Source organism: Chiloscyllium plagiosum, unplaced genomic scaffold, assembly GCF_037043375.1.
Source record: "Chiloscyllium plagiosum isolate Xiang-an unplaced genomic scaffold, Cpla_swu_hap1 HiC_scaffold_15, whole genome shotgun sequence".
NCBI classification, from domain to species: domain Eukaryota; kingdom Metazoa; phylum Chordata; class Chondrichthyes; order Orectolobiformes; family Hemiscylliidae; genus Chiloscyllium; species Chiloscyllium plagiosum.
In genome coordinates, this window is record NW_028270153.1 from 29519603 (window position 1) to 29533817 (window position 14215).

Sequence of the window (14215 nt, forward strand, 5' to 3'; positions counted from 1 at the left end):
CATGCACATGGGGCATCTGTAGTAGAACACTTCAAAACTGTCATGACGCATACTTGAAGTGACTGGGAGCAGACCACCAACTACTTTTTCCCCTGAACTGATCCCCCTTGCAGAACTACTGGCACTCCAGAGTCCATCATTCTTTTCTTGGTTGGGCTCTTCTATCTTACGACTTACTTATAACTCAAATTTTATATCATTTCCAAGGAGCCTACTCAGCTGTTTTGCTTTAAGCCTTACCTTCAGCATATTTGTTTAATCCCTTTCCCGTTGCTCATGTTAACCACTTTCAAGGATACAGTTCTCAACTATAAGCTATTTTACTAGGTCAAAGTAGGAACTGGAGCAGGCCATTCAGTCCCTTTATTCTGTTCCTCCAGTCAATGAGGTCAGAACACTAGATTATAGTCCATTAGATTAATTTGAAATTACAAGTTTTCTGAGCACTCCTTCTTCGTCAGGTGAAGATCTGTGTCTTAATTCCATACACTTGCCTTGGAATATATCTTTTAAAAACTTTGTTAAAGAAAAAGTTATCTTAGATTCAAAGTTAACAAGAGGTCAAGTATAAAATGCCATTTGAAAAAGTGAGTTTCAAACTACTGCCGCTGTGAATAAGTGCTTCTGAAAATCTGTCCTGAACAGTCTGGCCCTAATTTTTAGACTGCACTCCCCAGTTTTAGAATCTCCAACCAGTGGAAGTAGTTTACCTTTCTTTATCTTGTCCTTTCCTGGTAATATTTTAATGACTTCAATCATGACCACCCTATAACCTTCTAAATTTTAGAGAAAACAGGTTTAATTTGTCTAATCTCTCCTCATAAATGTAACCTCTGAAGTCCAGGTAACATTCTTGCAAAATTCAGATCAGTATAGCTTCTAGATACATTTCAATTATGTAGTCTAGTTCACCAATGAAACTATTCAAAGCATATTATTTGGCAAACTAGGTATAGTTGTGCACTCCACATTTCCCTTCCATGATTTTTAGTATAAAATTATTTTCTTTCTAAATAAGGGTTCTAAATGAAGCACCTTCTAAGATCCAACAGATAAATTAAGATACAACGTTCAATGAATATTTCTGTGTTTGTTCTGACATTGTGGGATATTTGCAGCTTTTTCTGGAAATAATTGATAGGTTTAAAACTCAAAAGGAACCCCACCTCTTCACAGTCACCTTGACATCTCAGTTTGCCCTTCGATCTTCCATCTGCATGTTTTCGTCTTTGTTTGAAGTCACTGGATATAATCTCCATATCAGAATCTGAAAAAGATAAAATAGCCTTCATCAAAATAATGAAATGTTAAAACTTGATTCACATGGCATAGTGATTCCAAAATTTCTTGAATGGCTGTTTTTGTTTAGAAACTGGATAGTGGAAGGTCAAAGGTTTTTTTTGCTGGTGCATTCTCCCCTTTGTTAAGACTTGCCTATTTTATAAGTAGTTGTATCAAGAATTCCCACTTGCTTTCCACTGTGGCACTGTAATATAAATAGGGTTTTAGGGTTCTTATAAAGTACAGGAATCATGCTTCTGCCTTACTCAATGTTTGTTTTTAGTTTAAATGTCAGATTTAAGTCTGTGGATTTAAGTAAGAAACAAACAATCCTCACTCCTATAGCACTCTTTTTGGACTAGCAAACTTTTGTAAGCAACAGATAGATTTGCAACTGGTGCTTATTTAATTCTGTTACATTTCTAACACCGTGCTCTCTGCAGATTCTATCTGCTAATGGACATAATAAGAACACAAGAAATAGGAACAAGAGTAGGCCATTTGGCCCTTCGAGCCCTCTCCATCATGGCTGATCTTTTTGTGGTCTCAGCTCCACTTAAACGCTCTCTTACCATAACCCTTAATTCCTTTACTGTTCAAACAATTTTCTATCTTAGCTTTAAAAGCATTCAATGAGGAAGCCTCAATGATCAAGAAGGTTTGTTACTGAAGTAGGGACCTCAATCTAACTGGAGCATTTAGGAATTGTCTCACCAGTTCTACCATATACCCATTAATTACAGCTTTAATGACAAATTTCATTAACTCTTATTTATTGAACTACTATTAAAGTTTTTTAAACAAAGAGGTCGTGAAGCCCTTTGTAACTCTGAAGTGGTGTATTTATAAATTCAATTTGTTCAAGCTGCGGAGTTGTAGCCTGTACTTTCATCATACTAACAGGGCAAAGATCAATGTGTTATTTTCTGAATTAAGTAATGCAACAACAACAGTACAAGTCAGTTCTGCTGTAACGCATGTTTCATCAATGTGAATTGGCTATGACACATTTAAATAATTTAGATCATTATTTGTAGAATGTGAACTTTCCTCACCTGTAGTGGCAATAAAGTGTGCTGTTATTACATGATTTTCTTATAAATGTGGGATCGCACAGGAACAGAGCTATCAGGTTATATCATAGAGTCACAGAGATGTACAGCATGGAAACAGACTCTTCGGTCCAACGTGTCCACGCCAACCAGATATCCCAACCCAATCTAGTCCCACCTATCAGTTCCTGGCCCATATCTCTCCAAACCCTTCCTATTCATATACCCATCCAAATGTTTCTTAAATGTTGCAATTGTACCAGTCTCCACCACTTCCTCTGGCAGCTCATTCCATACACATACCACCCTCTGTGTGAAAAGGTTGGCCTTAGGTCTCTTTTATATCTTTCCCCTCTCACCCTAAACTTATGCCCTCTAGTTCTGGACTCCCCGATCCCAGGGAAAAGACTTTGCCTATTTACCCTATCCATACCCCTCATAATTTTGTAAACCTCTAGAAGGTCACCCCTCAGCCTCCGACACTCCCGGGAAAACAGCCCCAGCCTATTCGCTCAAATCCTCCAACCATGGCAACATCCTTGTAAATCTTTTCTGGGATGTAGATGTTGTCTCCACAGTCAGAGGACCAGCAGCTCCAGAGTCTCAGAAACCCCACAGAAAGTTGGGCAATACTGAGGGCACTTAGAGATCAAAATGTCAAGATGTTAAATTAAAATTTCAATATTCAAAGCCAGAAGTCATCTCTGGGAAGCCCAACTGGCCTGTTTGGTATCTTTCCTGCCCACAGCTCTCCTCTTTGAATTATGGAGACTCCAGCACTAATGATACCTATAGACTTCACAGAAAGGCTGCCTCCATAAAGTGGACAACTTCCCCATTGACAGCCATTTTTTTTTACAGACAAAATGGTGGTAGCCTGGGAAAGCTGCACTTATTAAGGCCTGATATAATTTAAATAGACTGTACACTTCCGTTCAGCAAATGGCCAGTCTGTCCAAAGCTGGTCCTATCTCAAGTAAAATTTTCCAGGAGCCATCCCAAAGCATGTCTTGCTATGTTGCTGCCCCATACCACACTCCCTCACTTCTTGGCCAGTAAAGTTTTGCTCAATCTCTGATGCAGTCACTAGTTTTCACAATATCCTTCATGTTCTAATACACTACATGTGATAAAAAAAATTGTCTACTTCTCCTTTGCATTATTCTAATGCAAATTCTGTGTGTAAGCTCTTCTATTACAAATTCTATTAATAATCTTGCAGGATGATCCTAATCAAACACTACACCATTTAGAAAATCTTAGATACTCTTCCACCTTAAGCTTTTCCAGTGACAAAGGATCAATTCATCAAATTTTTCTTCAGAATCAGAACCTCTTAATCTCAGTAATATTCTTGTAAATGTTCACTAAATAGTTTCCACAGTGTTATTATCCTTCTTAAAAAGGGCCACCAATTGCACATATAGCACCTAAGCAAATTTGTACATGAATTCAAGACCACGTACTTGCTTTTATGACAAATATATTGGTATATAAAATTCAAATTTAATTTGCTTTATTTATGACCTTTTCTACTTGGATTCCCACTTTTAAAACTTAATGTATTTGCATCTTAGATTCACTCACTACATAAGACTACTTCCCTTTCATTGTTCTTATGCTATGCTGAAATGACTTTTTTAAAAACTATTAATCAATCACCTATTTTTCTCACTAGCTACATGTGCGAGTTTAAGTGGGCTTGGGTACAAAGGGATCATGCAGTGCAAATAAACCAATCACAAGGTTAACCAGGCCTTGTAATAATACAGGATCCAGTCTCATTTTAAACATAAAAACTGTCGTGGTTAAAATTTAAAATTACCTACATACTTTATCTAAAATATCATTTTCATCTTAAGGTTCTTTTGAAGATTGGACCTTGAAGTCTAATCATTATTATTGATATTATTAAAATCAAAGCAGTACTTTTCCTGTTATCAGATTTCTGAATGAAAAAAGGAAATACACATATACCAAGATATTCAAATAAAGGTCCAAATAGTGGAGTGTAAACCATAGGAACCTAAAGCACAAAAGTAGGCTAGTTGGTCATTTGTCTATGCCAGGTCTTTAGCTTGAGCAATCCAAATCTGACGTGAAAACTTTGCATTTCTGTAGTGTAAAAAAAGGATATTGCCAGACCTGTTTCCTGCTTTTGGTGTATCTTCACCACTGACTTCAACTCACCATGTCCTTTTATATTTTTTGTTAGTCTGTATTGCTCAGATCTTCGCAGGTTTCAATAAACCATTTTTTGAAAAATAAATCCCAAGATTATGACTGTTTTCAGACCAAGCACAAATTTTCCCAAACAAACATGTTGCATTCAACTCTCACAATACTTTGATTTCTAATTATTACGTTTCCTCTCCATTTTTTCATAGATTCATAAATGTTGTTGGCTCACAGCAACCACTTCCAGTGCCCACTACATAGTGACAACTATGTTATAAAACTAGTATGGTTCTCTAGAGACTGGACTCTTTATAAGTTAGAGTTCAGACACATTTCATTTTGATTTTACAGATAACATCCATCTGTGTTTAGATTAGATTAGATTACTTACAGTGTGGAAACAGGCCCTTCGGCCCAACAAGTCCACACCGACCCACCGAAGCGCAACCCACCCAGGCCCATTCCCCTATATTTACCCCTTCACCTAACACTACAGGCAATTTAGCACGGCCAATTCACATAACCTGCACATTTTTTTTGGACTGTGGGAGGAAACCGGAGCACCTGGAGGAAACCCACGCAGACACAGGGAGAATGTGCAAAACTCCACACAGTCAGTCACCTGAGGCAGGAATTGAACCCGGGTCTCTCGCCACCGTGCCACCACTGTGCCATTGTGCCGTGTTATTACGGTACACAGAGGAACTACAACTCAGTCAACTGTGGTAGAAGTTATGTTATCTGTATTGCAGAAGGGAGATAGGAACATCTTAAAAACATCTAAAGAAAGAAAATATAATAATGAATAGTCAGCATGGACTTCAAAACAGAAACTCTTTCTTGACCAATTGTACTAATTTATTTCTTGAGATCACAAGAGTGGACACTGGTAATGCAAAAGATATAATTTAACTGAATTTTCACCAGGCTTATAATAAGATGCCCTGTGATAGACTTGAACAAATTCAGAGAATATGGAGTTGGGGATAAGTAGCATAGTGAACTGCTAGGTCACTTCAAGACAGAAATATAAAGTATGAAGTGCAGAAGAATGCCGTGTTCCACAAGTAACAGTGCTGGGAACACAAACTGTAACTTGTAGAATGTTGTAATGGTTGGAAAATAACACTCAATACATATAAATGTAAGGTACAAAGAATAAGGAAGAACTAAAAAGTCACTTATTATTTGGAAAGTGCAAATCTAGATAAGATAGGATACAAAAGAGTCTTTTCTGTGCCTTAAATTCGATATAATCCAATGAAATGTATGTTTGGAGATAACTTTAGCTTGACTTCATTGAGTATCAATGTAATCCATCTCACATTCCAAAACTAGGGTTATAAATATAATATCACTCATTACTATTAAATCCAAACATGAGAAATATAGATACTTCTTAGTCAGAATGATTAGAACATGCACCTCACTGCCATAGGAAGTGATATGGCAAATAGCTTAGCTGCTTTCAAAACCACAAAACAATAAAATAATAGACAAACTAAGATCAAGTACACAGAATTAGAGGAGACAGATATGTGTAAAAACACTTTCAGAGATGAGTTAGAGTGAATGGCCTGTTTCTGTGTTGTCTAAGTAATTCTGTAATATTTCTATTCTGTAAATCTTTCCAGTATTGAACCCAATTTTTCCTGCATGTTTACATGTTCATCTATACAATTTCTTATGTTGCCATTGATGTGCATACATTTTGATTTTGATGGGATTAAATATCTTTTAGAAATGTTTGTTAATGGGAAGTCTTTGTTACAAGTATTTCAGTTTATATCTCACGACGTACAATAATGGTCGAATAAAATTACTTAAGTGAGGCACCTCCTTAGAAATACTTCCAAGCTTATGCAGCATAGATTTGTTGAAAAGCTTTATCTATAACTAGTCAGACTTACCCTGAGTTTGATTGTTCTAAGGGAGGTAAATTCATTTATGTTTATAACTTTAATGAGTCTGCACACAAAATTTTTAGATACCTAAATCTGCATCATATAGATCTATTATGCCCTAATTCCAAGACATGGTGTGCAGAAGAATATAACAGACAGCATTTACCCACAGTTCTATCAGATTCATTGTTTCTGTTTCTTAACTCAAAGCAATACTAAACTTTTTTTTAAAAAAAAGTTTAAATGCATACTGTTGGCTGGGGCTGCTCATATATAAAAACAGCAGCTTATGAACTCAAGTTACTCAAGCCCCAGCCACTGTCTAGTGCTGGCCAGAACCTGTTCGACCTGGAACAGATCAGGGGAGTGACATAAGGTTAAATCCTTATTTGGTGGAAGATTAATGAGGTAATCCTAATGGAGTCCTTGGGACAAGTCAATAATGAAAGGATATAGACTCGCCCTGTGAGCCAGGACCAATGAGGAATGACAGCACAGTTCTGGAAAATAAGGAAAAGAATAAAAATGAAGGATTTCTGGCATGCCAGCAGAGAAAACTCTGGAGATCAACCTTTGTGAAGTTGAGAACTCTACGCTTAGAAGTATGGAGATTACATTGAGAACTTGAGAGATCACCTGGCCAGTGCAAACTCTTATTATTGCGTATTATCCTTTACTTTTGCTGACTGTTCAGGGAATTTCAAAGAGAAACCCAGTGGGTGTGAGCACAGATTTTAGTCTTGTATGAACTGCATGCGTGCTATTAACCTTTTGCTAACCAAAAGAGTGTGAATTATATGTCTGTTTCAACTAAACTAATAAATTTAGGGTGGAGTTGATACAGATTTGACTCTTGTCCTCTTTGTGCTGAACCAATAACTGTTGTGGACGGCAGTAACCAGGTAACAATACATAAATTTGGGTATATCCAGAATTCTCTCAACGAATCTGACAGCACCTAAGGACAACAGAGATAACTGTTGGAAGAATTTACAGAAGCTTTCTCTCTCCATAGGTGCTATCAAACCTGTTAACTGTTTCCTTCATTTTGTTTTTACACCAAATTTCTTAATAGCGCAGTATTTTAGTTTTGTGGATAAATGTCAGTTTTGAGTAAACTGACATGTAAGCTCATCAGGTCTCAATGCAGCTTAACCTGATGATTGTTTCAATGAAAGAGTTCTATATTTCTTCCTTTTTGTTTTTAAAGGGAAGGATTAGTCAATTTCTAATGAAGTATAAATGCATTGTTTCTACTTCAACTTAAAAAATAAGCAAGGTTACAGTTTGGGACATTTTCTGCTTCATTAAATCTCTCACAATTTTCACTATTAGCTCTATGAAATATTCCTCATTGTCATCATATTTAATTATACTTCCATTATATATTATGTAGGGGAAGCTTCAGAATCTCATTTACCTTTCAAGGTCATAATTTCCTCAAATCCTAAAACTTTTTATGACAACAAAGAATCATATTGGCAGAATTCTCTGGGTCCACAGGAGATGAAAAATGAGGCAGAAGGCCTAAATAATTAGGGGTTACCCTTTGGGACATTAGCTGACATCTTCCTGCCTCTGCCCAGATAAGTTCCAAGTGGAAAAATCCTTAGGCAAAGAACTTCTAATTCTACTTAAAATCCTTATATGGTCAATAAAAGTTCACTTAAGGACCAGTTAAAGATCATTTTCCCGTCTGGGGTCCAATAATCTCTTCTCCACTCAGAACAGGTGACACACCCAATAGGTTCTTGTTTCTGACCTCCATTACCTTCTCCCTACAATTCCCCCCGCCCCCCACCCCCCCCCCAATGCAATACCCATCTCTACCCCTGGTCACCAATCTATTCTGGCAGTCTGCGGGATGCTAAACTAGTAGCAGCAAATCTCTGATTAGCTGGTAGCTCCAGGCAACCAGGACATCCTGGATGAAGATCCATAGTGTCCATTTCAATGCCTAATGTGCACAAACCTCCAGTGGCCCTTCCTTCTAGAAGTCAATTCAGGTGTTTCAGTGCTTTTAGTGCCTGCCCAACAAAGCGGATTCTACCAAAATATTCAAAATTCAGAATAGATGCTTTTCTACCTCTGAAAGCTTTCGCATTCTTCTAGCAAATTTACCAGGTTGTTAAATTATTTATCTATTCTAAATTAGTAAAGTACAGTTAGGCGGTTTCATACGATGATTACAAACTTACAACATACATTAGTGGTAGGCATCTTTACTGTTCTAGGATTACATCAAGTGATATATTGAAAGATCACAGCTGAGAAAACACACAGGCATCAGCTCATACAATAAGTACCACCTTCAGTGAAAGTAACTTCAAAGGAAAACAGGTTTGACAGATGAAGGATATTTTTCACATAAACAATATCAAAAATGGAGTGTCCCAAGAGATCGAGAGGAAAATAGAATAATGATAAAAATATAATTGGACTCAAGAAAATAATAATTGAACAATACAAATAATATTTGAATTGGAACAAGTGCAAGGAAAAGGAAAACGTGCCTGAGAATGGAATTATTTCACAGGTAGCCTTTAAAGCCTTTAAAGTATAAAGATCACCACACTAACAAAATAAAATAATGTAAAGGAACAGAAAGAAAACAAGTTGCTGAGTAAAGAAAGACATTTACTGTAATATAAAATATGACATAAAAACAATTGGAGATGATAAATAATAGCAGTAATACTTTTTTCACTTGATTCACAAAGGAACAGCCAACCATAAAATTCAAAAGAAATGCTGTTCAGGAGATGTATTAACACTACTTTTCCCAGTTCTGATGAAAGTTTATGGATCCACGTGAGAGCTTGGAGATGGGGCTCTTAACAATGGAGCTTAAAGATGGGGTGGAAGAAGAAGAGAGAGAGCGCAAAAGAGGCAGCAAGACAGAGAGAGAGAGAGAGAAAGAAAGAGCAAGACTGTGAGAGGGAGAGAGTGAGAGAGCTAGAGAGCAAAAGACAGCGAGCGATATAGCGCGTGAGAGAGAGCGCGTGAGAGGGAGCAAAGAACGAGAGTGTTGCACCATGTCGTCCCCCCCAACCATGCCATCTTGCCAGTAGCAAAGGAGCTGGTGAATGGCGTTTCCACACAAAGACCAGCACCCTTCTTGACATGAGGAGACATTGAGTGAACTCTGGGCATCTCTCAGCAAGTGTGGGGGCATCAGCCCCGTCTGCAGACATTCTTTGGCCCGTGGACAAGTGTCCTCAGCTTCAACGATGGCATGTTACCTCACTAACTTCACCCAACCCTTCTCTTACCATACCTGACTAGCCTTTGGGTCAAAAGCCATTGAGTCCTAACTCTTCAATTAGCCAGCAGTCCTATCACCTGTAAAGAGGTACAGGGGACCCTCTTCCCTCCAGTTGACAAGTTGTTGCTTTGTGACCTGCACACTGTTGGATTTGTTGATGGATCCAAATTCAGTCTATTAACTCCTGATCGCAAATGCTACCAGACATGATGAACAATCCCAGCATTTGCTGTTTTAGTTTTGCATTAGAGCTGCTTTAAAAATGGGTCACTGTAGAGACTAAAGAATCAAAAACTAGTTCAATTAGCCTGTAATACATCCACAGTAAAACTAGATGCCAAAGTTAAGGATCAAAAATAAACATTGCATCTCACAGGAACATACAGGAATCAAGGAAGTATGCAAGTGGTGGGATATTACATTCGGTGCATTTTCTACCATTTTTACCTGCAGTACTGTCAGTTCCACTCTGATTTGGATTTGGGCTGGGACTCTGCGAAGTGGGTGTTGATGTTTGCTCCCATTGATCCAACTGGTAGGTTTTTTCTCCATTAACTACAGGCTGTGAAGATAAAATCAGATTAGTTTGAAAAATGTCAAGTTTTAAAGCTGGTAATTTCCTAATTAATATGTGCATTTTCTTAATTGCGTCTAATAATGTCAGAACTTATTTGCCACATGAGATCAGTTTAGGAAACTGGAAAATTTAGAGTTAGCTAAAAATAATCAAGCTTTTCATTTGTGGTATATTTTAAACAATGAATGTTTCCTTGATGAAGGTGATCACACTGGGATTACTAATTTGCATTGACTGAAACTAATAAAGATCTATTTTTGTTACCGTACATATGAAGACTGACAGACAGGAAAATAGCCCCGGTTTATCCAGCCTGTTCTACACAATATTGCAGTATATTAATAATCCACATGTACTTTAACCCACACAGCACAATGTGATTTCCTGGGAATTCAAATAAATAGATCTAGTCAAATGTAAAAAAAAAAATTCATCTTCAATCACTCAGATAAATAATCAATAATGATCTAATACCTCCAGGAACAGAATAGTATAATGTTTTTTGACAATTAGGGGATTGAATTCCACAATTCTGTCTATTGTTCTAAAAAAAAACTGCAAATATATGGACTTGATTTGCTAGACTGCTAAAATAACATATTTAAGTTATAGCCCTTTATTAAACGTGAAAATACACAGCAAGATGGTATGTAACATGTACCAGAGTTTTGAGTAGTACTGGTTAAAGGGACTGGAGTTTAGCTCATTTTTGAGGCATTCCTGGACTTTGGCTACATGAAGAAACAGTCCCAGAATTGTGGGCATGCTGTTGTTTTATCATACTACAATAGAAATATAGGAGTTCAGCAGAATGCTTTGATCCAGCCAAACTGTACGAAGTGAACCAGAGGTTTGATGGGAGAGTAATCCCAAACCGGAGCTTCACTACAATTATGGATTCACTCACCAGCACATTCCTTGAGCTGAATCTCAAATTCCAGAAACAAATAAGTTACAGTAGGATGAGACGTGAAAACGTTGAAATCTCAAACCGCCAAAAACACCTCCCAACACCTACATCTGTGCATAAAGGAGGTGGGTCAAGGGATGGGAAGTCAATCTTGTCCCAGGATATTTAAGTGAGGTTAGCAGGCTCTGATTTAACAGCTGTCCTCAGCAAGAAGAGCCATGGGGAGAAGTACTTCGTCCCTGCCTATACAATCTCCTCCGTACGTCATTCTCACTTCAAATCAGGAATTGAAAACCGAAACCCACTCCCACCATCCTCAAACCACTCCAGGGTCAACAATCTGATCACACCTAACCCCACTGCACCCCCATCAACACTGACAACCCCATACTTTTAACATCAGCGACAGGCAAATTACCTCCATTAGCAGACTACTATAGCGTTGCCCAACTGGAAACCAAGTGTGTCATTCAAGCTGACTCCAATCAGGAAAACTAAAATTACATACACTGTGCTGACAAAATAACATTGTGGGTGTGGTTGGTGAGGGCAGTCATATCATTGGATGAATAACCTAGCCCCAGGCTGCTGTTCTGAGGATGTAGGTTTGAATCCCATTATTGCAGATGTTGAAACTTGAAATCAATAAAATCTGGAATTAAAGGCATGTAAAGACCATAGCCATGTAATGAACATAACTTCGTGGCCCAGCATATCCCCCACGCTACCATTACCATCAGGCCAGGAGACCATTTTAGACAATTCCAAAAGAACACCACCACCAAACACATCTTCCCCTCACTTTCCCTGTCTGCATTTTGCAGGGATCATTCCCTCCAGGCCACCCTCGCCCATTTATTGATCACTAACACCATCCACCTTTCCCACAACACCTTCCCATGTAACCACAGAAGGTGCAACACCTGTTCCCTTCACCTCCCCCCTGTCCACCATCCAAGGGCTTAGACAGTCTTTCCAGGTGAAGCAGCATTTCACCTGCACCTCATCCAATTCTGTGATCTATATTCGCTGTACCCAATGTGGCCTACTCAATATGTGAGTGACCAAACACAGACTGGGTAACCACTTTACAGATTTCTTCCAGTCTGTGTGCAAGCATGACCCTGACCTTCCCATAGCTGGTAATTTTAACACAGCATCCTGCTCGCATGCCTATTTGTCTGTCCTCAGCATGTTGCAGTGCTCCAGTAACACAGCGCAAACTGGAGTAAAACATCTCAGCTTCAGATTAGGCACTTAATACTGAGTTTAACACCTTCAAATTGTGAACCAACTCCCAGTCCTTCCCCTTCTTTTAGCTTTATTTGTTACATTCGCTGTCACCACGTCCTCTCTCCCGTCCCCCTACCCCACTGGGACTGTTCTCTTTCAGGTCTAGCAGTTAGATACACCATTGTTCGGCCATTCTCACATATCGATCAATTAATCTGAACTATCAACATCCTTTCTCCTCCAGCACACTAACTCCACCTCCCACACCTAAAGTATAGTTTTATCCTGCCCCCTTCATACTTCACGTCAGCTCTGATAAAGAGTTATCTAGACTCAAAACGTTAGCTTGTTTTCTCTCCATGGACAAAAAAAACTGCAAACTCTGGTATCCTGCTGCCTGACACTTTGTGATCTCCAGCATTTGTTGTCTTCAGTATCAATTCCAGTATTGGCAGTAATTTTCTCCTACTAAGTCAGGAAATGAATCCTAGTTCAATGAAGAGTACAGGAGAGCATGCTTGGAGCAGAATCAGGCATACCCTAAAAATGGGCTGCAACCTGGTAAAGTTACAACACAGACTACTTGTATGCCAAACACCATAGCAGCTAAGTGATCCCACACCAACCAATCAGATCTCAGCTCTGCATGTCTGTGAAGTTTAGTCTATAATGGTGCTGCTGAAAATGTGTTGCTGGAAAACTGCAGCAGGTCAGGCAGCATCCAACGAGCAGTAGAATCGACGTTTCGGGCATGAGCCCTTCTTCTCCTCTGTAATGGTGCTGGACAATTAAACAACAGAAAGGAGGTGGAATACTCAGAAATATTCCCATGATGGCAAGTGTACCACATCAAAAATAAAGCTAAAGCATTCACAGCCATTATCAGGCAGAACCCAGGCTTGACATTCAAGTACAAACGTTAATATCGGTTTGAAAGCCAGAACAGAAAATGCTGTATCAACATTCAATAATTTGTGAGAAATGTGTAAATTGTATTTCCAACCTTAACCTTTTTTCTCATGTTTGCAAATATTTACTTTGACATTAAAAAGTTAAATTACTGAGAAATCAAAAGTATTTTGAACAGCTTTTCAGAAAGATGTACACATGGTATCTGGTGGCAAGTGCCCAGAATTGCATAGTGGTCAAGTGCCAAAAAAACACAGACTTCCTTACTACAAATGTAGATTTGGGCATTTATACTGGAGATGTTAACAAAAGTCTGTGACAAAAGGAGTGACACGAGGAAATAAGGTTAATGAAAAGGAAGAATGTACTCCTCATTACAGTATATCTTGATTTAAATATTTATAAAGTATCAATTGTTAAGGTTTTGATCCATTTTGGCTTAAAATTCCATTATCACATGTATTGAAAATGAAGGTATTCTTTTCATTTCCACTGTAACATTTAAATATAACACAATAGGTCTTGTGCATTACTTATCAATTGTCTAGAGAATGCAGCACAATTGTAAATGTTCAATTGCTAACCTGGAGCTGAGATTAAACAACCTTGTTCCTTTACATCTCTCTCAGGAGGAAATAATCTCAGTAATAAACTAAAATGTTTGCAGCGGATTGAAAATGTCTGTCAATTTGAATCCTTAAGTGAATGTCTGGATTAAGGTCATGGGACCCAGCATTAAATATCTGCTTTAAAATAATCATTTTATAACTGTGACAAAGTTTGACAATGCACAAGTGCATGTTTGGTAATACTTCTAATTGGCATTGCACAATTCAGTAGAGTCTGACAACTAGTGTTGCTTCTTCATTAAAGCAACATCTGAGATTAAAATAAGAGGAATGTATA

At 38.1% G+C, this 14215-nt stretch overlaps 1 protein-coding gene across 4 annotated transcripts in view; it reads right to left on the minus strand.

Moving 5' to 3' along the window:
• The window catches only part of LOC122560172 (DNA (cytosine-5)-methyltransferase 3B), a 290151-nt gene that overhangs the window by 205642 nt on the left and 70294 nt on the right, over positions 1–14215 (minus strand). For all 4 annotated transcript variants that reach the window (XR_015759555.1, XM_087994836.1, XM_043710531.2 and 1 more), the window contains 2 exons: positions 10128–10242; positions 1167–1267 (listed from right to left, as the gene is read on the minus strand). Coding sequence is in view for 3 of the 4 variants with exons in the window: in XM_087994836.1 (XP_087850962.1) it covers positions 1167–1267; positions 10128–10242 (216 nt within the window). In the remaining variant the exon portion in view is untranslated. The remainder of the gene's footprint in view (positions 1–1166; positions 1268–10127; positions 10243–14215) is intronic.